The sequence below is a fragment of the Hyla sarda genome, chromosome 3 (assembly GCF_029499605.1).
Source record: "Hyla sarda isolate aHylSar1 chromosome 3, aHylSar1.hap1, whole genome shotgun sequence".
Classification (NCBI taxonomy): Eukaryota; Metazoa; Chordata; class Amphibia; order Anura; family Hylidae; genus Hyla; species Hyla sarda.
In genome coordinates this window covers 64,592,155-64,616,037 of record NC_079191.1, presented here as the reverse complement: position 1 = coordinate 64,616,037, position 23,883 = coordinate 64,592,155, and the positions used below count along the sequence as shown (strand labels likewise).

At 44.3% G+C, this 23,883-nt stretch overlaps 1 protein-coding gene across 3 annotated transcripts in view; it reads right to left on the bottom strand.

The window, feature by feature from the left end:
• The window catches only part of GEN1 (GEN1 Holliday junction 5' flap endonuclease), a 91,836-nt gene that overhangs the window by 16,251 nt on the left and 51,702 nt on the right, over positions 1-23,883 (bottom strand). For all 3 annotated transcript variants that reach the window (XM_056564248.1, XM_056564249.1, XM_056564250.1), the window contains 2 exons: positions 10,888-11,018; positions 8,210-8,271 (listed from right to left, as the gene is read on the bottom strand). In XM_056564248.1, the coding sequence (XP_056420223.1) occupies positions 8,210-8,271; positions 10,888-11,018 (193 nt within the window). The remainder of the gene's footprint in view (positions 1-8,209; positions 8,272-10,887; positions 11,019-23,883) is intronic.

Sequence of the window (23,883 nt, the reverse complement as noted above, 5' to 3'; positions counted from 1 at the left end):
CAGTGCTGTGGCTAGTTGGTCAAAGAGCCAGGGGCTGCTCTTTGCCCCGAATGTGAGCTTAACTGCGAAATAATACTTGTCCAGCCACCTGACACCGTGCCATTGCCAGAGGTCTTGTCTGATCGGGAGTAGTTTGAAAGCGTCCGTTATGTCCGCTTTGGACAACCAAGTGTTTCTCCCTGACTGTAGGATGATCTGTATGGCTCGGTCAATAGTAGCATATTTCATGGAGAACTCGTCGGAGGGGATTAAAGCATTGATGCTGGGAATGATGGAGGAATAAGGCGCTGAGAGGTCATAGATTAATCTTCTTTTATTGGAGAATTTGCCTGTGGCAAGCCCCAGAGGGCTGACTCTCCAACATGAAAAAGGGGGCACATCAAAGGGACCTATCATGAAACCTTTTGCCAGTTCCTGCTGGATTAGCCCGGACACGATCTCTGGCTCAGAAAGGGCTGACGACAGGTTACCACATTCATGCGTGCTTTGTGGCAAAGCGACCAAACCTGTGTGAAACCCATCGCAGAGACCCGCCACCAGCCATCTCACCCAGTCGGGCTCAGGATGACCAGCTAGGACCTGGGCGAGGACCTGGACCTGTACCACGCCTAGTCATGCCTGAGGGCCCTTCTGGGAGCAGATAGAGCTGGGGTGAGCCCTGAAACAAATGAAACACACATGTAGTAGTCTGCAATTGCTGTACACGCAGGAGGACAGATTGAAATTATTGCAGATCTGGGTCTTGCCCAGGTACCTCACTGGTCTACCGAGCCTATCTAGGGCGGCCACATTCCTTGGAGCTGGAGGGGTGAAGGCGTTCAGGCTCCTACTGGTGCTGGGTTCCCCTGGGTTGCTGACCTGCGGGCACCAGCTGGAGGAATGCGTGGTCACCCCGCATGCGGTGCAGGAGGGGGCTTTCAGACCCGCGAAATGTTCGCAGTATAGCTCCGTGTCTATGGACCCCCAGTTGGTGACGTAGCCGAACTGCGCGTATGCGGCTGCTGCTTTTGCTGAAAAAGACTTGTGATACTCGTAAAACGTGGTACCCCCGTACTTGTACGCCATCTGCACAACCCTGTATAAGTACAGGTCCAACTCCTCCCTGCGGCCAGGGCTGACTGAACAGAGTACGTCCCTGAATAGTCCAAATGCCAGCACAAACTCAGTGACACTCAACTTCCTGCTGAGCCTAGCGTCCTTGCTTTTGAACGTGACCGCCAGCTCCCCGCAGGCAACGGTTTTGGTATCATGTACGTCCGTGGTGGCAATTAGCAGAGAGGCGAGGTTGACCTCTTTTCCCTCAAGGATGTCCTTTTTTATGGCTGCCGGGATGAAATGTGCGGGCGTGATGATCGGTGGAGGATGTGGCATACCTGAAGGCGTGGCCTGAGAGGTAGAAGCCGTGGGCGACGCTGCGGTCGGGACTGCTACGTCACTCCTGGAGAGTTCCATTAGGTCTAGCCTAGCCTTGAAACCTGACACCGTCGTAAGCACCTCAGTCATCATCGTGTGAAGCTGAGACAAGGAGGCGCTTGAAACTTGATCCTGGGCCGCAGCCTGGCTACCCCGGGGGGCTTGGTCAGCATTCAGCAAGTTGAATAACTCGCCCTTCCTAGCTGAGGCCGGAAAGGGGACACCCCTCCTTCTCAACTCTTCCATTAGCCTGGGGATGGTCCAGGACCTGTACGAGGGCAAGCTGCCTCGGTCCGAGGCCCTGGCAGGAGTCTCAGGAACCGAGAGTGCCTCCTCGATATCCGCTGGCTGAGACATGCTGCTGGCAACCTGTCCGGGCCATAGAAGGGTGCCGGCAAGAATAAGAGGAAAAGAGAACAATAAAAAATGACTAGTGAAAAAAGAAAAATATATATATATACCCTCCCTATATATGCATATATACTCTCTGTACACAGGTTTTTTTTTTTTTTCCGTTCTCCTGGCTACAGGAGGGAACTGACCTGCTGAAATTCCTGAAAAGCTTCCAACACCGGGAGTACTGACCGCACGGTAATGGCTTCCGGCTGTGGATATTTTAAAGGAAAAGATTAATTACACATGAATGTGACCGACCGAAAAAGGCGTGATGGAGGAAAGTGTGATACTGAAATTGAGGCTAAATGTATGCTGTTGCGCTGAAGAAGAGTCAGAACAGCATACGCAGAGGACCCCACTGAAGATGAGTCAGCCGCAGGTGATCCTCTGCCTATGAGTGATGTCGAGTCGTTCTGAAGAAGAGTCAGAAATAACCATGTCGTCAAGCCCCAACTGAAATTGAGTCAGGCTGGGGCCGATTGACGTGAGTGTGGTGACGCACGTGGCTCTGAAGACGTGTCAGTAGCAGCGTCCTAACCGGTGGCGGGAGTGCTCGTGACTGCGTAAATGTACGGGATGAGTATGGAGTGATAGACGGGGGGAGAACATATGGTTCCCCTCTCTAATATTGATTCTGTAAGTACCTCAACTGAAAGCTGTATGAGATGTATACGGGAATACGGACACAATCCGACCACCTGGTACCCTGTGGAGCAAGCAAAACGTGATGAGGCAGGAAGCACCCTGACTGACCGTGACTGCCAACGTTGACGAGCCACCGGCCGTCAAGCTAAATATATGTATACAGTGACATCAAACAAACAAGTTCCGCGCCGTAGTGGTGACAAGCAGCTCCCCCCCCGCTCCCTTGACGCCCCCTCCCCCTGGCAACCAGGACCTGCTGGGCCTGGCGACTCCTGCCATGTGCCCACCTTGTATGTGAAAACGGGGGGGGGGGGGGGGGAGGGGGGGGGGTGCTGGAGCAGTGGTGTGAAAGAGTCGCTGCTCCCTGGAGGAATCCGGCGTGATTAGTAGGGCCTACGTGCCACTGGAGGGAAGCTGTGGCCTCCGTGCGTGGCTCTAACTGAAACCGAATGGACCCCCCCCCCCCCAGCCGAGCGGCGAAGGGGAGCGGGACTGTATTGCGGGTCCTGGGAAACCCCTCCCCTATGGCCGGGGCCGTTTGTGTGGAGGCCGTCAGCGGCAGCGTCCTACGGCTGAGCAGCGGCAGCGCCGCGGTGCCGGGCGACGCCGTCACAGAAACCCCGCCCCCCCCCCCCCCCGGGCCAGAAGCCCCGCCCAGCCAGCGCACAAGGCAGGAGATGGCGTGGAAGCGGGGCACCAGGCCCGGACGGAGCGGCCGGGCCGACGAGCGGCGGTGGCGCGGCTGAACCAGGGAGGTCCCCCACCCACACCCGGAAGCGCAACACCGGGGAGAATCGCCGTAGTGCAGGGCCCAACAACCCGTTCCCCCCCCCCCGGCCAGCCGAGCGAGTGCTGACAGCCGACAGGAGAGGACGGGCCGCGCGACCCGCAGGAGCAGCGCTCCCCCAGAGCGGCAGCGAGCAGGTGGCAGGCGGGTAACCGGGTCAGGGGCCTGGGCCTGCGGCAGGAGTGATACTTACCGACCTGAAACACGAAACACGAAATAACTGCAACCCACTGCAACAACTGACACCTCCGAGACGTACGCCCTAACACGGTATCCTGCAAGAGAAATACCGCCCACGAGTCATACGCCCCTACCTGAGGGAGAGGGGAGTTTATATACCCCACGCCACTCCCACAAATGCAGCCAATTAGGCTTTTTACATGTTGTACATCTCAGGAAAAACATTAACCTTTCTAATACACTTCATAAAAAGAAAAATGTATCTCCTTTTTACTGAAATCATGGCTAATAAAAAAAAAAGACCACTAGGGGTCCCCATACCATCCAGAACATAATCCTGTCCGGTTGCAGCATCATCTTTGTCCCAGCTGAACCACAGACTGGGACAAAGTCCAGGAAGTGAGGGTGGGACTAGCACTCCCCTGTGCTCACTCCTGTCCTGTCTATAAGACTTCTGTCTGAAAACAGAGAGGAGGGGGGTTACAGAGCAGCCTGCAGTGATTGGATGAAGAAACCCAGCACAGCAGAGGAAGTGAATACATGGTGAGTGAGGGCAGGGAATACATGGTGAGTGAGGGCAGTGGATGTCAAAATGAGAGCAGCAGAACAGAGGGACACATACAGAAGCTAGACACAAAAAAGAAAAATGTGAAAAATCTGCATGACCTAGTGAGTAACATATTTAAGCATTGTTATTTTTTGTGATATGAAAGGTACCCTTTAAAGGGGTACTCCCGTGGAAAACTTTTTTTTTTTTTTAAATCAACTGGTGCCAGAAAGTTAAACAGATTTGTAAATTACTTCTATAAAAAAAATCTTAATCATTCCAGTACCTTTTAGTGGCTGTATACTACAGAGGAAATGCTTTACTTTTTAGATTTCTCTGATGTCACGACCACAGTTCTCTCTGCTGACCTCTGCTGTCCATTTTTGGAACTGTGCAGAGCAGGAGAAAATCCCCATAGCAAACATATGCTACTCTGGACCGTCCCTAAAATGGACAGCAGAGAGCACTGTGGTCGTGACATCAGAGAAATCCAAAAAGAAAAGCGTTTCCTCTGTAGTATACAGCCCCTAAAATGTTCTGGAAGGATTAAGATTTTTTAATAGAAGTAATTTACAAATCTGTGTAACTTTCTGGCACCAGTTGATTTAAATAAAAAAAGTTTCCCATGGGAGCACCCCTTTAAGGGTACTAGTATGGGCCTAGTATGTTTTTTTTTTTAACAAACTTGCTCTTTGCTTAAAGCAATTTTTCTCTAGTGCGGTCCTCAAACCCTCCCTCCCCCCAAACAGGTCATGTTTTCAGGATTTCCTTAGGCATTTAGCCATGTGGTATACAACATGTACAGCAAAAAAAAATAATAATTACATTGATTAAAATGTAGCAAAAAAGGGTTAAACAAATGTGGAAAATAATGTTTAATGATGCAGCACTACACCTGATGGCAGCCATAGCCTGACTGAAGAATTCTAATGTGTATCCCGTCCCCTATGATCCCCTTATCTCCACTTAACACTTCCCAGTGACTGTCAATCATGTGTGACAAATCTCAGTGCCTTCCTGGCAGTGACACCACGGAGAGGATTGAGGGGTTATAGAAGATTTCATACAAATTAAAGTCACTGAATTGTTATGTACGCAGGCATATAAAAACAAGTGAACAAGGTTTCTTTTTTTTTATGTTCCCCCCCCTCCCCCGCACCCCTATTATTACTTGGCACAATGTTTCCCAACCAGGGTGTCTCCAAGTGGTGCAGAACTACAACTCCCAGCATGCCCCGACAGCCGTTGGCTGTCGGGGCATGATGGGGGTTGTAGTTTTGCAACAGCTGGAGGCACCCTGGTTGGGAAACACTGACTTAGCATTTAAAGGGGTTATCCAGGAATAGAACAACAGAGCTAATTTCTTTTAAAAAAAAACAGGTTGGGTGTGGTTCTGCAGCTCAGTTCCATTGAAGTGAATGGAGCCAAGTTGTAATTCCACACCCAACCTGGGGACAGACGTGAAGCTGTTTTTTTTTTTTAAAGAAATTAGCTCTGTTTTTCTATTCCTGGATAGCAAAACTGTCACCTCCGTATCAGTTAGGACATGTGCAATCTGAGAGAAGGTCCTTTTCCTTACTTTTCCAGCAGTTTGTGACGTTATTTTCATGCTGTCTCGTAATGCCAGTGAACAGTCGAAGGGGTCGGTCAACTCTCGCAGCGGCACGCCTCCTCCCCACCCTAACCCACTCCCACCATGGAGCCCTGTATGTCAATCATGCGGGACCAGCCAAATATGGAAAAGGACATTCTCTTAGATCATATTGAGGGGCATTTACTAAGGGGTTTAGTAATTTTTTTCTGACTATTTTTGGCGCTAAATTGTCGCAATTGCGCCTACCCTATTTTACGTGCGACTTTCTCTAGCAATCGAAAGTTAAAAAAAATGTTCCCGCTTGATTTACGCTAGTTTGCATTTTTGACTTGCAGTGGTCAGGTATTTATTAACTGCAACAGTCGCAGTTGCGCAATAAACAGTCGCAACGTAAAAATTGACTAAATTTACTCCAGCTCCAACATGGAGCAGGAAAAGCTACTGCCGCCCGGGCTCCGACATGCTTTCTCCCCGCTACCCTCACTTCGCTACAGGGACACTGCAGGGATTTACATCCCCCCCTTCTCACCTGCCAGCGCCACACAACTCCCATCTGTCTGCTAACTGTTGCAAGACTACAAGTCCAAGCATGCCCTTACAGTGAGGACATGCTGGGAGTTGTAGTCTTCTAGCAGTGGGAGCTGAGCGGCGCGGGCAGGATTTATTGGGTTTGGGTTTTACCATCATTGTTGTGTCGTAAAAACAACAAATTCAGGGTGTGTTCACACGTACAGGATCTGCTGCAGATAATGAACACAGCTTCAAATCTGCAGCAGATACTGTACATGTGAACACATCCTAATGGGGTTATCTAGCCTGTAAAAATGTATAGTCTAGTCACCCATGGGTTTCTGATTCTCGGCACCCAGACAAATCAGCTGTTTAAAGGGGCCACTGTTCTGCAAGTAGCTTGATCTTTTATATTCCAACTGCTTAATATCCCAACTGCTTAATATTTCAACTGCTTAATATTACTGCTGATTGTCCCATTCAAGTGAACAGAGCAAAGTTGCAGCTCCTTAGGGCAGCGTTTCCCAACCAGGGTGCCTCCAGCGGTTGCAAAACTACAACTCCCAGCATGCCCGGACAGCCGTTGGCTGTCCGGGCATGTTGGGAGTTGTAGTTTTGCAACTGCTGGAAGCCCCCTGGTTGGGAAACACTGCCTTAGGGTATGTTGACTTGATGGAATGACAGCACGGAATGCCGCCGGAATATTCCGCACGGACACTTTGCTGCAGCATTGATTTCAATAGGATTCTGCTGCACTGTGCACACGCCCGAATGTCGGCTGCACATTTCCGAGCAGCCCTAGCGCCCGCCGGATCATGCAAATATGCCGAACGTCCGCAGGGCAGACATTCCGCACGTTCTACACCGCCGCTACAAATAGCATGAGCCTAATGGCTTCTTCATACAGCCAATAGGCAGGCATGTTGGGAGTCAGAAACAGCAATTGTGGTACTTATTTTATTTTAAAAATTCATCATAACGGACAGAAAAGGTGACTTTTTTCCACTTTAGGTGCGTTTCCAATAATAAATAATAATTAACTTTTTTTTTTTAAATGTTTTGAATTGTTTATGTTAATTTTGTAGAATTTTATTTATTTATCTATTTTAAGTACTATATTACACAAACAGGTCAGGGGTGCTGATGGGCTTACAGAAGGAGCCTTCCCTCTCAACCACTTTTAGGTTTCATGGTTGCTATTAACAAGACCATTTGATGGGTTAAAGGGGTTGTCCAGCTGATTTGTTTTTTATACCAAAACTGAATAATAAAAGATACATTCCAGTATACCCCCTTCTCACAATCCATACGGTCCAAAAATGAGCGCTCTGCAACCACTGTATGCCTGCCAGCTCAAGTAAAAAAAAAAAAAACCTAGTTATTTCCTGGTTTAAAGGGGTACTCCGCCCCTAGACATCTTATCCCCCATCCAAAGGATGGGGATAAGATGTCAGATCGCCACGGTCCCACTGCTGGGGACCCCGGGATCCCCGCTGCGGCACCCCGCTATCATTACAGCACAGAGCGAGTTTGCTCTGTGCGTAATGACAGGCGATACAGGGGACGGAGCAGCATGACGTCATGGCTCCGCCCCTCGTGACATCACGGCCCGTCCCCTTAATGCAAGTCTATGGCAGGGGGCGTGACGACCGACACGCCCCCTCCCATAGACTTGTATTGAAAGGGGCAGGCCGTGACGTAACGATGCTCCGGCCCCTGTATAGCCCGTAATTACGTGCAGAGCGAACTCTCTCTGTGCTGTAATGATAGCGGGGTGCCGCATGGGGGGGGGGGGGGGATCTGCCTACGTCGGCTCTTCCTGGGGACGGGAACATCTGAGAGGAACATCTGAGAGCAAAAAAGTGCTTTTTTTTGTGGATCTGTGTCCAAACAAGGGTCCGACAGGTTGGATTTTTATAATCCTATGCTTCCTAAGTAGATAAGCAGCAGCACTGATAACAGTCATCATCTTACCTCACACTATATAAATAATGTGTATGCTCTGCCAAACTGAACATCCATCTTTATGGGGGAGCTGCAAACTGAATATTATTGCCTTATTTCAGGTGCTGAGGTGGAAGGATTGGGGTCAGGCTGAGACATGCCAAGATTTTTCTCTTGTATATTTGATACAAACCTGGCGTTATCCATTCAATTTCAAAGCAGGGAATCCCATTTCTGACTCGTGGCTTAACAATTCTGTAGAGAAAGAAAATAAAAAATTAAAAAATAAACAAGAAAAAAAATAGCTTTTTACAATAAGGCTGATAAAAAAATCATACTAAAATGTAGAAAAATTAGGACTTAAAGGGGTACTCCGGTGGGAAGCTTTTTTTCATATCAACTGACTCCAGAAAGTTAAAGGGGTACTCCGCCCCTAGACATCTTATCTCTATCCAAAGGATAGTGGATAAGATGTCAGATTGCCAGGGTCCCGCTGCTGGGGACCCTCGGGATCTCCGCTGCGGCACCCTGCTATCATTACTGCGCAGAGCAGACTCGCTCTGTGCGCAGTGACGGGCAATACAGGGGTTGGAGCATCGTTACGTCACAGCTCCGCCCCCTCGTGATGTCCCAGCCCGCCCCCTCAATACAAGTCTATGGGAGGGGGCGTGGCGACCATCACACCCCCTCCCATAGACTTGCATTAAGGGGGCGGGCCGTCATGATGCTCCGGCCCTTGTATCGCCGGTTATTATGCACAGAGCGAGTGAGCTCTGTGCAGTAATGATAGCGGAGTGCCGCAGCGGAGATTCCGGGGGTCCCCAGCGGTGGGACCTCGGCGATCTGACATCTTTTCCCCTTTCCTTTGGATAGGGGATAAGATGTCTAGGGGTGGAAAACCCCTTTAAACAGATTTGTAAATTACTTCCATTAAAAAAATCTTAATCCTTCAAGTACTTATCTGCTGCTGTATATTGTAGAGGAAGTGGAGTTGTTCTTTTCTGTCTGAACACATTGCTCTCTGCCGACACCTCTGTCCGTGCCAGGAACTGTCCAGAGCAGAAACAAATCCCCCATAACAGACCTCTTCTGCTCTGGACAGTTCCTGACATGGACAGAGGTGTCAGCAGAGAGCACTGTGGTCAGACTGGAAAGAACTACACAACTTCCTCTGGAGCATACAGCAGCTAAAATGTACTGGAAGGATTAAGATTTTTTACCAGAAGTAATTTACAAATCTGTTTAACTTTCTAGAGCCAATTGATATGAAAAAAATTGCTTTTCACCGGAGTACCCCTTTAATGCTTTTGGGGGGAGGAAGGCGTGTGCTGTTATTTTGTGCACTGACTTGCGCAAAAGATATGATAACATTTTTGAATAATATTTATTAAACATTAACATAATAATAAACATACAAATTTAAAGTTTTAGAATAGGTACAAAGAGAAAAATGATATATATTTATTAAAATAAACAGTAAATTACCAAAATGATAAAAGAAATAGGATGAACAGATAAATGCTATTAAATTAAAGCTGTAAAATAAACACTTAATAGAACAACTGAGAATATTAAGTATTTATAAAAGGCAATAATTAAATACAAATATAACCTGAGGAAAGAAGGAAAAAAAAATCTAATAGATATACAGTATATATAAAAAAAAATATTTATATGTGTGCGCACCTGTGTGTGTATATGTGTGTGTATGTGTATATATATATATATATATATATATATATATATATATATATATATATATATATATATATATATATATATATACACATATATACACACACACACACACATTTATTTATATGTGTGTGTAAATACATATCATTTTGCGTCATTCTCATGCAATAGCATTTTTTTGCTGTGCGCTTGCAGGGGGAAAGGTTTGCAGAAAAAAAAAATGTTCTTGTGCAAATATACTCAAGTGACCGTCGGGGGTATGAATACATATTAGATTTTCACAGTTTTTGTTTTGGGTGCTATCCAGGGACTTCCTGTTATTTGTACAAATTTATGAAGTGATGTGAACCACATCATTTTTCTGCAGCATCTAGGAAAACACTAGAGATGAGCGAAGTTACAGTGATTCGATTCGTCACGAACTTCTCGGCTCGGCGTTTGCTGACTTTAGCCTGCATAAATTACTTTCAGGTGCTCCAGTGGGCTGGAAAAAGGTACATACAGTCCTAGGAGAAAGCCCTAGCCAGCCTGGAAAATCTTCTGTGTCATATCAAATCAGTATTAATCAAGTTGGTGAAAAGCACCATAAGTCCCAGCAAGGCAACAGGGCTCCCAAAGGGTTACACTGAATCCTCTCCCACCCTGCTCCATACTGTTTGTGTAATACCATCTGCAACCTGCTCAGTAAAGACAGTTACTCCCCGTGTATGGCCCAGGAGAAGCTATCTTCAACCTCGGACTGTGTATAGACTAACAGTGCCCTGGCGTCACGAAGTGATCAGGTATTCCTTGCACCCCTGTGTCACCACATGTAGATAGGGGTTAAGTGTAACACTGTAGATCTCCTTTACTTTTCAAGCAGCACCAAATGTTTAAAGTCGTTTTTCTAAAGACCCTTTTAAAAACGACAATTTGTCGGCAGCACATTTCCTTGTGCCAAAAAAGAGATGTGCTCACGAGAATAATGGCAGTGATTTTGGTGAGGTTATTGCAGTGTTTCCCAACCAGTGTCCCTCCCGCTGTTACAAATCGACAACTCCCAGCATGCAGTGAGTTGTAGTTTTGCAACAGTGGGGGGCAGACTAGTCGGGAAATACTGGGTCATTGCATTGAGTAAAACTAAACTGACAGAAGGCAAAGTGCGGCAGAGTTGGCAGTAAATGGGCCCAATGTTACCGGACAGCCTGTAGCTGGGCATCGTGTACTCGGCCAGCCTTCCTCTCTTGCATATCATAGTAAGTCAGGAGGCTCAGGACCTTCTCACATGAATAGTGTTTGGGCCATTCCATCCACTCCAGAGCAAAATTCTAAGGAACAGAAATTTCAGGTCAAGGTACAAATCATCATTTACACTGTAACAAATCTTTTTACAGATACATTTTTATTTCGCAGGGACAATCTATCATGCATATAATAATTGCAGGTACATATAAAGGGTACTCCGGAGGAACAAAAAAAAATAAAATAAAATAAAAAAAACTTTCAAATCAACTGGTGAACAGAAAGTTATACAGATTTGTAAAGGACTTCTATTTAAAAATCTTAATCCTTCCAGTACTTAGCTGCTGTATGCTCCAGGAGGAAGTTGTGTAGTTCATTCCTGTCTGACCACAGTGCTGTCTGGTGACACTCCATGTCAGGAATTGTCCAGGGCAGGAGAAAATGCCCATAGCAAACCTCTCCTCCTCCAGACAGGGACAGAGGTGGCAGCAAAGAGCCTTGTGGTCAGACTGGAAAGAACTACACAACTTCCTCTGGCGCATACAGCAGTGGATAAGTACTGGAAGGCTTAAGATTTAGAAATAGAAGTCATTTACAAGTCTGAATAACTTTCCGGAACCAGTTGATTAAAAAAAAAATACTTTTTTTTCCTCCAGATTACCCCTTTAACTAAAATATTACTACTCGGCCATTGTGGTACGTAAAAGGTTAATTGTGTAAAAAAAATAAAAATAAAAAAAATAAAAAAGTTTTTTTTTTAATATTCTTTGTGTAACAACTGTATCAAATCATAGATTTCAAGCTCTTTACTTGCAGTGGATGAATTAGAAGCTTTGCCGTCTACCTCCTAAAGATACACATTGGTATTATTCACACGAGGATCACACAAGTGCAGGAGTCAATGGGAAACACGTCACAGTTCACATTTATTTTCATTTTTTTACAGCTTTATTATAAACATGGTACTTATTTTCAACATAACACATCTGTTTTACATGCAAAACAGTGCACTGTGCATGAGCACTTTAATTGGGCACTGCAGATCCAAAAACTTTTCATATGTTCTTACTGTTAAAAATGAAAGACTTTGTAATATGGTTGTTTAACCCCTTAAGGACGCAGGGTTTTATCATTTTCATTTTTTCCTCCTTACCTTCTAAAAATCATAACGCTTTCAATTTTGCACATAAAATTCCATATGATGGCTTTTTTTTGCCCCACCAATTCTACTTTGCAGTGCCATTAGTAGTTTTACCAAAAAATCCACAGCAAAACGGAAAAAAAATTCATTGTGCGACAAAATTGAAGAAAAAACACAATTTTGTAACTTTTGGGGCCTTCCGTTTCTACGCAGTCCATTTTTCGGTACAAAATGACACCTTATCTTTATTCTGTAGGTCCATACGGTTAAAATGATACCCTACTTATATAGGAAAATGTATAGATTAAAAATTCTCCGTGTGGTTTAATTAATATATTTTTATAGTTCGGACATTTCCGTAAGCGGCGATACCACATATTTACACAGTTTTTTTTTGTTTATGGGAAAAGGGCGATTCAAACTTTTATTAGGGAAGGGGTTAAATGACCTTTATTAACTTTTTTTTCACTTTTTTTTTTTTTGCAGTGTTATAGCTCCCATAGGGACCTATAACACTGCACACACTGATCTTTTACCCTGATCCCTGCAAAGCCATAGCTTTGCATGGATCAGCGTTATAGGGGCTCGATAGCTCAAGCCTGTAGCTCAGGCTTGGACCAATCAAATGCCAATCAGACGTGACGGAGCAAGATAAGAGGACCTCCGCTCGCATCCTAGCTGATCGGGACTACGCGATTTTATCGCGATAGTCCCGATCAGCCGACTGAGCTGCCGGGAAGCTTTTACTTTCGTTTTAGGCGGGGCAATCCACTTTGATCACCGCATCTAAGGGGTTAATAGCGCGCGATAGTGCGTGGCACAACGATCGGCCAGGGTCCCGGCTATCATTAGCCGCCGGGACCGACCCAGTATGATGCGGGGTCACGGCTTGACCCCGTTTTAACCCCTTAAGGACTCAGCCCATTTTGGCCTTAAGGACTCAGACAATTTAATGTTTACGTTTTCATTTTTTCATCTTTGTAATGACATCACTCATATCATAAAATGTATGGCGCAACCAAAAAACACTATTTTTGTGGGGAAATTAAAACGAAAAACGCAATTTTGCTAATTTTGGAAGGTTTTGTTTTCACGCCGTACAATTTATGGTAAAAATGACATGTGTTCTTTATTCTGAGGGTCAATACGATTAAAATGATACCCATTATTATATACTTTTATATTATTGTTGCGCTTAAAAAAAATCACAAACTTTTTAACCAAATTAGTACGTTTATAATCCCTTTATTTTGATGACCTCTAACTTTTTTATTTTTCCGTATAAGTGGCGGTATGGGGGCTCATTTTTTGCGCCATGATCCGTACTTTTTTTTGATACCACATTTGCATATAAAAAACTTAATACATTTTTTATAATTTTTTTTTTAATAAAATGTATTAAAAAAGTAGGAATTTTGGACTTTTTTTTATTTTATTTTAATAGTTCGGACACTTACGCACGCGGCGATACCAAATATGTCTATAAAAAAAGTTTTTTACGCTTTTTGGGGGTAAAATAGGAAAAAAACTGACGTTTTACTTTTTTATTGGGGGAGGGGATTTTTCACTTTTTTTTTACTTTTACATTTTTTTTTTTACACTTGAATAGTCCCCATAGGGGACTATTCATAGCAATACCATGATTGCTAATACTGATCTGTTCTATGTATAGGACATAGAACAGATCAGTATTATCGGTCATCTCCTGCTCTGGTCTGCTCGATCACAGACCAGAGCAGGAGACGCCGGGAGCCGCACGGAGGAAGGTGAGGGGACCTCCGTGCGGCGTTATGAATGATCGGATCCCCGCAGCAGCGCTGCGGGCGATCCGATCGTTCATTTAAATCGCCAACTGCCGCAGATGCCGGGATCTGTATTGATCCCGGCACCTGAGGGGTTAATGGTGGACGCCCGCGAGATCGCGGGCGTCGGCCATTGCCGGCGGGTCCCTGGCTGCGATCAGCAGCCGGGATCAGCCGCGCATGACACGGGCATTGCTCCGATGCCCGCGGTTATGCTTAGGACGTAAATGTACGTCCTGGTGCGTTAAGTACCACCTCACCAGGACGTACATTTACGTCCTGCGTCCTTAAGGGGTTAAATACCGGGACCGGGCGTGCAGGTACGCCCTACGTCCTTAAGAAGTTAACATTTTTTTAATATTTAATAAAGAAAACGGCTCCTAAAAATCCCACCCCTAGGGGTATACATACCTACTGTGACACTTACCAGACCTACAGCAGCATCAGACTTGTCCATGAATCATGGACAAGAGATGATTCATGGACAAGGCTGCAGGAGCAGCCAACCAATCACCTTCCACCACCACAAGGGAGGGACACACCCCCTTCCCCTGCGAGGATTTCCAACACTGTGAGCTAATGAAATGCCGATTTTTCTTTCCTCATCCTTGTTGGGGAAGAAAATCAACAGAGGAGGAAGCTTTTGACTTCATATCCCATCCCCATATATTGTTGTCATATCCCAACCCCTAATCCCGTCCTCCTAATCCCGTCCTCCTAATCCCGACCTCCTAATCCCGACCTCCTAATCCCGACCTCCTAATCCCGACCTCCTATCCCATCCTCCTAATCCCGACCTCCTAATTTGACCTCCTATCCCCACCTCCTATCTCGATCAAAAACCCCGACCCTCACAAATGGGGGTGGTTAAGTGTTAAATTAACTATCCTATATTTTAAGTGGACATATAAGTAACGTGACCAAGTATTATCGAAATATCTCCAGCTGTTTGGAAGTTATTCAGCAACATATATTCCCCATAGACTTGTATGGGACTTTAAACATAAACCCCGCCCCTGGCAAATGGGGGTGAGTAAGGGTTAAATTACCTATCCTATGTTTGTTGTTGACATATAAGTAACATGTGCGCCAAGTTTCATGTCATTTTCACAACAGGGGACACTAACGGAGAGACTAACGTCGCAAATGAAAACCCAAATCCTGGAGATAAAAATCCCCATCATTACCCAGTATAACAAGCATAGCTTCCTTTTCCAAAAAATAGTAAAATACCACTGGAAACTTCTATTTAATGATAAAACAGGAGACCGTATCCCAAGTATACCCTCGTTCATATACAAGAAGGCACAAAATGTAGGGAACAAAATAACCCCCACTGCCAAACGAATAAAGGGGAACATGGAAACTGAACAACCAATGTAAACAGTGCAGTGGTTGCAAAGCAATGGACCACCTTACTCCTGTGGCTGAACTGGAGAACAAATGGGGAAAAAAAACAATATAAAATCATGGAACATATTCACTGCAAAACTAAGGGGGTAATTTATGCCATTTGCTGCTCATGTAAAAAGTTGTATATTGGCCGTACAAAAAGACAATTGGGTGTCAGAATAAAAAGACACATTTACAACATACAAAGAGGGTATGAAGAATATCCTCTGTCAGTGCATTATAAACATATGTATAATCTATCAGCTAGAGGGTCCACATTTTTTTGGCTTCGTAAAAGTTACCCCCAACTGGAGGGGAGGTAATTAATTATATTGCGCAACTGTCCAGAATGGTGTCAAAATGATATTCAATTTAAATACATTAAATCCCCATGGACTGAATACTGAATTCCAATTGTTTGGATTTTTGTAAGGACCATCTTTAGGAATCACAACATACTTTCGCAAATTATAAAGTTCATTCTCCAAAAGAAATGAGGAAAAGACTCAAAGTAGAGTGGTATTAATGTTTGGAAACTATGGAGTTAACCGCAGGCATGATCAGACTATAAGAATTAGATAGCTAGGGACTTCCGGTTCCGGGGCGGGGATGTGAGGATGCTTCATCTACAGCTCCGGTCTGTGCTCACCTCGCATCCAGCCACCAAAGTATACCCAAATTTTACACAGCCAACTTGGAGGAAGATTACAGGGAGAGTGTGGAGACCCGATCTATGGACCGTTTCCTCACCAAGCCGCCCAGTAAACAGTGTGATACAGACGATTCCATTGTGGCCTCAGATGGCTTGATCAGTAATATGGCCGCCGCTGCTGTGGAGAAGAAGGCGGTAAGCCCCGCCCCTGGACCCTCTCTTCATCACATACAGCGGCGCAGATAGCCGACATGGACACTCTTATACCTGCCACTACAGACCAATTTCAGCTCTCACCCGACCAGGCAGCGGATCCACAATACTCAGGTACCGAAGGTGAGACAGGCGGTACTTTTAATGGAATGGACTTTAAGATACATGCTGCCGCTCTGGCGGAGCGTTAATTTCCTGAACTGCAGGCTGCCATGATTGAGACTCTCTGTTTCTCTTCAGAGTCTACAGGCAGACCTTGCTAAAAATACACAGTCAATAAGATTGAGGACGGAGTCCAGAAAATATAGAGGACTCGACCACTACCTCAGGTGTCTGCCATTAAACATGTTATGCAAGATACCATTTACCTCAAGGACCGCATTGAGGATTTAGAAAACAGATCCAGGCACAACAACTTTGGCATGGTGGGCCTGCCTGAACTTGTTAAACCTCAGCAACTACAACAATTATGCGAGACTGAACTTTGAGAGGCTTTGGGCCTCAAACACCCGAAACGAGTTGAGAGGGCTCATAGAGTTGGTCCACCTATACATCCATCTGCTGACGACTGCCAACAGAAAGACACTCGCCCCAGACAGGTGATAATGAGATACTTGGACTATTATGATAAAGAAGACGTCCTACGGGCATTCAGAGCGCAAAAAACACCACTCCTGCTGCGAGGCTTTAAAATTGTCTTATTTGCCGATTACTCTGTTGAAGTTACCAACAAATGAAAGGAGTTTAATGCAGTGTGAACCTTCTTATTCAAGAAAGTTCTCAAATTCCGCCTATAATACCCAGCAGTACTCCATGTGCAATTACCTGACGGCTCTGCACGCACCTTTCATCACCCCAGTGAGGTTGCTACTTTCTTTCATTTACAGACAGACCATCATCATACCCCCATGGAGGACAAATCCGCATATTTGGATCCCATTGTTTCTGCCTCCTTACGTCAGCCGGCCTACCAGGCCTCCCAAGCTCGTCCTTTCCAGTTGCCCCTTATGAGCTCCACAGATCACCCACCTGAAGATATGGCATTGACCCACCAGGCGTCTGAAGAACAACATTTTTCTGATTCCCTGACCTGACTTGCTATCCCATGATGTGGGACATATTTTTCTTCTGTGCTACCTAATAATTTAACGTCCTCATGACATTCTGTTGCTCAGGCCGTTCTATTTTTTTTGAGGGAACCTCTGAGGAGATGTTATGGATTTTATTTTTTTTTGACAGACTTTCCATTCGGGGTGCTTTTTATAATTTACCTACAAACCTGAACTCCGTGTTGACATCACCCAGTTTTCTTTGGTGATGTGACTATTTGTTTCAAGAGGACTCGTTCCCCTTTGTTGCAATTCGTGCTACACTTTATCTGCATATCCCTCTGTCTTTCTCTTTCCCCTTCACACCCCCCTCCCTCTCTTTCCTACCTTTTCAGCACCCCCCCCCCCCCACCCCTCCTTCCCATTCTTTGGCATCTACACATATGTGACAGATGCTCATAAATATCAAAAATTGAGCACATATTGCTTGATTTTGCCTTTTGTCATGCCGCAATATTGTAGAGTTGGGAGTTTGTACTCTCCCCGAAAAAAGTTAAGTCATGAGTATTTTCTGGCATCGCATAGGACGTATTTTCCATTTTCGATTCATTTTAGAATGTTTGTTTGTATGGCATTTCAAGGGTCCTCACTTTGCTTAGTAAATGCTTTCAACATAAATTTTTGCACACACAAATACAGTGAGCGCAAGTTACATATTCTCTGTTCGAATCTCCTAATACTGCCAATGAAGCACACTTTACTTCTTTAGAATCCCAGATTCTGGAAGATACAGTCCAGGCTAAGATTGTTGGAGGCGATTTCAATTCAGTGGTAGAGGATAGATCTTCCGCCTTGGTTGGAAGTGAAACGAAATGTGACCAGGTACTTTCCCCTCTGTTAGAGCATGCTTCTCTTGTTGTTTCATTGAGGGTTCATAACCCGGTGGAAAGACAATTTTCCTTTTTCCTCACATGCCCAATCGTCCTGGTCACGCATCTATTACATTTTTGTACATTCTTCCCTCCATTCCTCTGTTTTAGATGCCCAGAAGATATGGTTATATCTAGTGCTGTGGAGTCGAGGAGTCAGACGAAATTTTAGAGCGGCAATACTTATACTTTCCATAGTGTTGTGTTCTGCTGTTACAGGGAACCCATGGGTAACCTACCCTCTCACTGATAAGGGATTAAGTAAACATGTTTTTTTGCCGGACTAGAGACACTTGTATAAGTGAAGGGAATGGAGGGTCAATAGTTCAAGACTGAAGATGTAAACCATTGGAAAAACTGCTGCCATTCAGCTAAGGCTATAAAAACTTGTAAACTCGATTGTTAGCTTAAACCTTAATACATTCGCATATTAATTATTAATATGCGAATGTATTAAAGTTTAAGCTAACAATCGAGTTTACAAGTTTTTATAGCCTTAGCTGAATGACAGCAGTTTTTCCAATAGGCTCTCCTCAGAGTCGGAAGTACAAAAAATTGCAGAGTCGGAACATTTGTCTACCGACTCCACAGCCCTGGTTATATCAAATCATACACCCCTCCTACTCTGCCTTTCTGACAGACACCCACATGGCACGGACATACTGTGGCGCTTTCCGGCCGCTCTATACAAAGATCTCTGAGGAGAGCCTATACAACATTTTTAGCTGATCACTCACAGATACACAAACAAAACTGGATATCTGCTAAAGGGGAATTTGATGATTGGCTGACAAAGAGGGAACAATACTACCATACTGAATTCCAGGCGCTTCTTCATTGCTTTGAAAATAAGCTGGGATGCCTTTTGGCCTCTCTAGCTAAAGGGCAGAAACCGCATGCTTACATACTCTCACTTCGAACCTCAGGAGGCACCCTTCTGACAAACCCTAGAAGAATAGTAGATTATATGGGAAAATACTATGCTGATTTCTCCTCTGACACTTCATCCACCACTCTGCCGATAGACACTCTTCTTTACTAAGTGACCTTACCACATATATCTGAGGAACAATTAGAATCCTTGAATGCACCCATTATCCAAGACTTTGTTAAACAATTAAACGACTTAAAAACCTAAAGGCTCCGGGCCCTGACGGCTAACAGGGGAGTTTTATAAACTTCTACAAGACCAAGTCATGGACACACTCTCGGATCTTTACAATCGAATTGTATAAAGAACAGGTTCACTAGATTTGGCTTCTATATCGTATGTGAGATCGGGTAGAGATAGGAGAAAAAGCCGGGATCTGTTGGCGCATGCCGTAATAATGTTCAGTATTCAGTGTGGGTATAATTCTTCTTTATTGCCAGATTTTAGATGCGTTTCGAGGATGCAACCTCTTTCTCAATAAAACATAGCCTATGTTTTATTGAGAAAGAGGTTGCATCCTCGAAACGCGTCTAAAATCTGGTAATTAAAATCTGGCAATAAAGAAGAATTATACCCACACTGAATACTGAACATTATTACGGCATGCGCCAACAGATCCCGGCTTTTTCTCCTATCTCTACCCGATGTTCCAGATCAAAGAGGGACACCCCGCTCTGATTCCCGGGAGGCAGCTCCGTTAAAACACTGACCAGCTCTTCATGGTGGTTGTGTCTGGCACACAACCCCACAAGGTGAGCGGACACCTATAGTGGAACATATCCACATTTACCTACACCTGATGTTATAAAACACACTACACTCAGAGGAAGCTCTGCTCTCTTCTTTTTCTACATCCAGCTTACATATCCTATGTGAGACTAATTCCCAAACCAAATAAAGACCCCCTTGACCCAGGAGCATACCGACCTATATCGCTCATCAATGTTGACTCCAAGATACTGTCTTTCATTATGGCAGACAGACGGTCGGCTATCATGCTGTGTCTTATCTCTCAAGCTCAGGTGGGTTTCATTAAAAGCAGGTCTGCAGTTGTGAACATGAGAACGGTCCTTACAGTTCTAGATACTATCCATCACCGCTCTGGCCAGCCGGGCTGCCCTTCTCTGTTAACATTAGATGCCGAAAAAGCATTTGATAATATCAGCTGTTCATGGCTTGACTTGGTGCTGGATGCCATGCACACTCAAGGTGCTTTTTGCAACTTATTATGGGCCATCTATGCCTCCCCGAAATCTAAAATTTATTTACCTGTTTTTTTATCCCCTACCTTCCCACTTAGTAAAGGCACTCATCAAGGCTGCCTACTGTCCCCCCTTCTATTTAACATTGCCTTAGAACCCCTAGCACGGTACTTAACCCCTTAAGGACTTAGGACGTAAATGTACGTCCTGGTGAGGTGGTACTTAACGCACCAGGACGTACATTTACGTCCTAAGCATAACCGCGGGCATCGGAGCGATGCCCGTGTCATGCGCGGCTGATCCCGGCTGCTGATCGCAGCCAGGGACCCGCCGGCAATGGCCGACGCCCGCGATTTCGCGGGCGTCCGCCATTAACCCCTCAGGTGCCGGGATCAATACAGATCCCGGCATCTGCGGTAGTTCGCGATTAAAATGAACGATCGGATCGCCCGCAGCGCTGCTGCGGGGATCCGATCATTCATAACGCCGCACGGAGGTCCCCTCTCCTTCCTCCGTGCGGCTCCCGGCGTCTCCTGCTCTGGTCTGTGATCGAGCAGACCAGAGCAGGAGATGACCGATAATACTGATCTGTTCTATGTCCTATACATAGAACAGATCAGTATTAGCAATCATGGTATTGCTATGAATAGTCGACTATGGGGACTATTCAAGTGTAAAAAAAAATGTAAAAAAATGTAAAAGTAAAAGTAAAAAAAAAGTGAAAAATCCCCTCCCCCAATAAAAAAGTAAAACGTCCGTTTTTTCCTATTTTACCCCCAAAAAGCGTAAAAAACATTTTTTATAGACATATTTGGTATCGCCGCGTGCGTAAATGTCCGAACTATTAAAATAAAATGTTAATGATCCCGTATGGTGAACGGCGTGAACGAAAAAAAATTTTAAAAGTCCAAAATTCCTACTTTTTTAATACATTTTATAAAAAAAAAAATTATAAAAAATGTATTAAAAGTTTTTTATATGCAAATGTGGTATCAAAAAAAAGTACAGATCATGGCGCAAAAAATGAGCCCCCATACCGCCGCTTATACGGAAAAATAAAAAAGTTATAGGTCATCAAAATAAAGGGATCATAAACGTACTAATTTGGTTAAAAAGTTTGTGATTTTTTTTAAGCGCAACAATAATATAAAAGTATATAATAATGGGTATCATTTTAATCGTATTGACCCTCAGAATAAAGAACACACGTCATTTTTACCATAAATTGTACGGCGTGAAAACGAAACCTTCCAAAATTAGCAAAATTGAGTTTTTCGTTTTAATTTCCCCACAAAAATAGTGTTTTTTGGTTGCGCCATACATTTTATGATATAATGAGTGATGTCATTACAAAGGACAACTGGTCGCGCAAAAAACAAGCCCTCATAGTAGTCTGTGGATGAAAATATAAAAGAGTTATGATTTTTAGAAGGCGAGGAGGAAAAAATGAAAACGTAAAAATTAAATTGTCTGAGTCCTTAAGGCCAAAATGGGCTGAGTCCTTAAGGGGTTAACCACCTCCACATCAGGGTTGGGGAAGCTGAAGTTAAGGCATCCCTATATGCGGATGATGTCATACTGTATATACAGGACCCTGTTAGAGATATTCCTCACATCTTAGATGTCCTGACACAGTTTGGATCTTACTATGGTTATCGCGTAAATGTACATAAATCTTCCCTCTTACTTTTGAAAAGACTATCCACTACATATACCTTAAATGTCCACACTTTAGGAATACCTATTGTCTCACAGCATATCACATATTTAGAAATAAAGATAGGGAAAGTACCCCAATCTTGGTACACCTTAAATTACCCTCCTTTAATTGCCAACATCTAGACTGAGCTAAACCGTTGGCACCAATTGCCTCTATCGCTCTTAGGTCGCTGTCATCTCCTTAAGATGTGCAGTTTTGCTAAACTACTCTATCCCTATAAAACCACCCCATTATTATTAAAGCATGCTGATGTCAAAATGTTGACTTCAAAGTTCACTAAGTTTATTTGGGCAGGAAAGAAACCCTATATAGCAAAGCCATACTTTGATCTCGGTGTGGGAAGGGGGTGTAAATTTCCCTGACATTAGAAGCTATAATTTAGCATGCCTCATGTGACATATTATGGACTGGTTCCATAATTCTTCTCTCTACGCCAACACACTCTTAGAATCCTCTTCTGCTGCCCCATGGCATCCTTTGGCACTATTGCATTGTGCGTGAATGGGTCTATCATGTGTGTGTTCTAAACACTTATAGCCATGGCATACTCCAGACTTTACAATAGGTATGGAAAACCTTCTATTTCAGTTGTGGCGACAGAATGGAATCAATAATATGGGTGATCACATGCATAAACCAGATAAATGGTGGTATACCCTGGTGGAACTAAAGGCTCATTACGATATATTCCCTCTTCTCATTTTTTACAGTACAGTGATCCCTCAACTTACAACAGTTTCAACATACAGTGGTCTTTTCTGGACCATTGTAACTTGAAACCAGACTCAACATACAATGCTATGGAATCTGCGAAACGTGTCAATGGCTGGAAGAACCGACCAATCAGAATGGGCATTCACTTGTAAAACTCCTATAGTCCTAAAGTGCATGCACTGACTGGTGTCTGGTAGCGCCCCCTACAGTACAGGGAGGTATTACATGCTCTGTACTCTTTACCTGTGCCAGGAATAGCTGCTCCTTTGGACACCAGGTGAGGGCGGCTCCATTTTCCCTTTTTTTTTTAGGACATTGCGTGTTCTGTACAGGACCCTGAAGCAGCTTCTGTCGTGTACATAGACCAGTGTTTCCCAAAGAGGGTGCCTCCAGCTGTTGCAAAACTACAACTCCCAGCATGCCCGGACAGCCGAAGGCTGTCCGGGCATGCTGGGAGTTGTAGTTTTGCAAAAGCTGGAGGCACCCTGGCTGGGAAACACTGACATGGACAGTGATTACAGCTCCCAGCAGATCCTTCTTACTTTTACGTGTAAGGATTTGCTTCATCTATATTAGTTGTCTACTTTTTCTTTAATCCTCACTTTTTCCTATTTTTGGATGACATTTTGGTGGCTTCAGAACCAATTACCAGGTTTCCATAGAGTTATGGTCTCAACATACAATGGTTTCAACATACAATGGTCATCCTGGAACCAATTAATATTGTAACTTGAGGGACAACTGTATAGTCAACTACGCTCCTATTGCAGGTCTAAACTCATAGACCTTGGTAAAGAAGCGATTTTGATTCCATTCTCACCTCCACAAGTGATAGATCTATTTCTAATTTGTATGCGAGACTTCGTAAATGGTACATACCAAGAAAGTGGGTAGGAAATGGGCTGTTGTCCTACAAAATCCAAGCGCTACTGAACATATTTTGGCAGGTTTAGCAGATTTCAGGACTCATATCCATAATGAAAAATGGAGGGAGACTCAACTTAAGTTAATCCATTCCGCTATTTATGCATTCACCATTATACCATCTATAAGTAACCCTTCCAGGATAACTCACTGTCCGAAATGCAATTTACTTAAAGGGGTATTCCAGGCCAAAACTTTTATATATATATCTATATATATCTCAACTGGCTCCGGAAAGTTAAACAAATTTGTAAATTACTTCTATTAAAAAATCTTAATCCT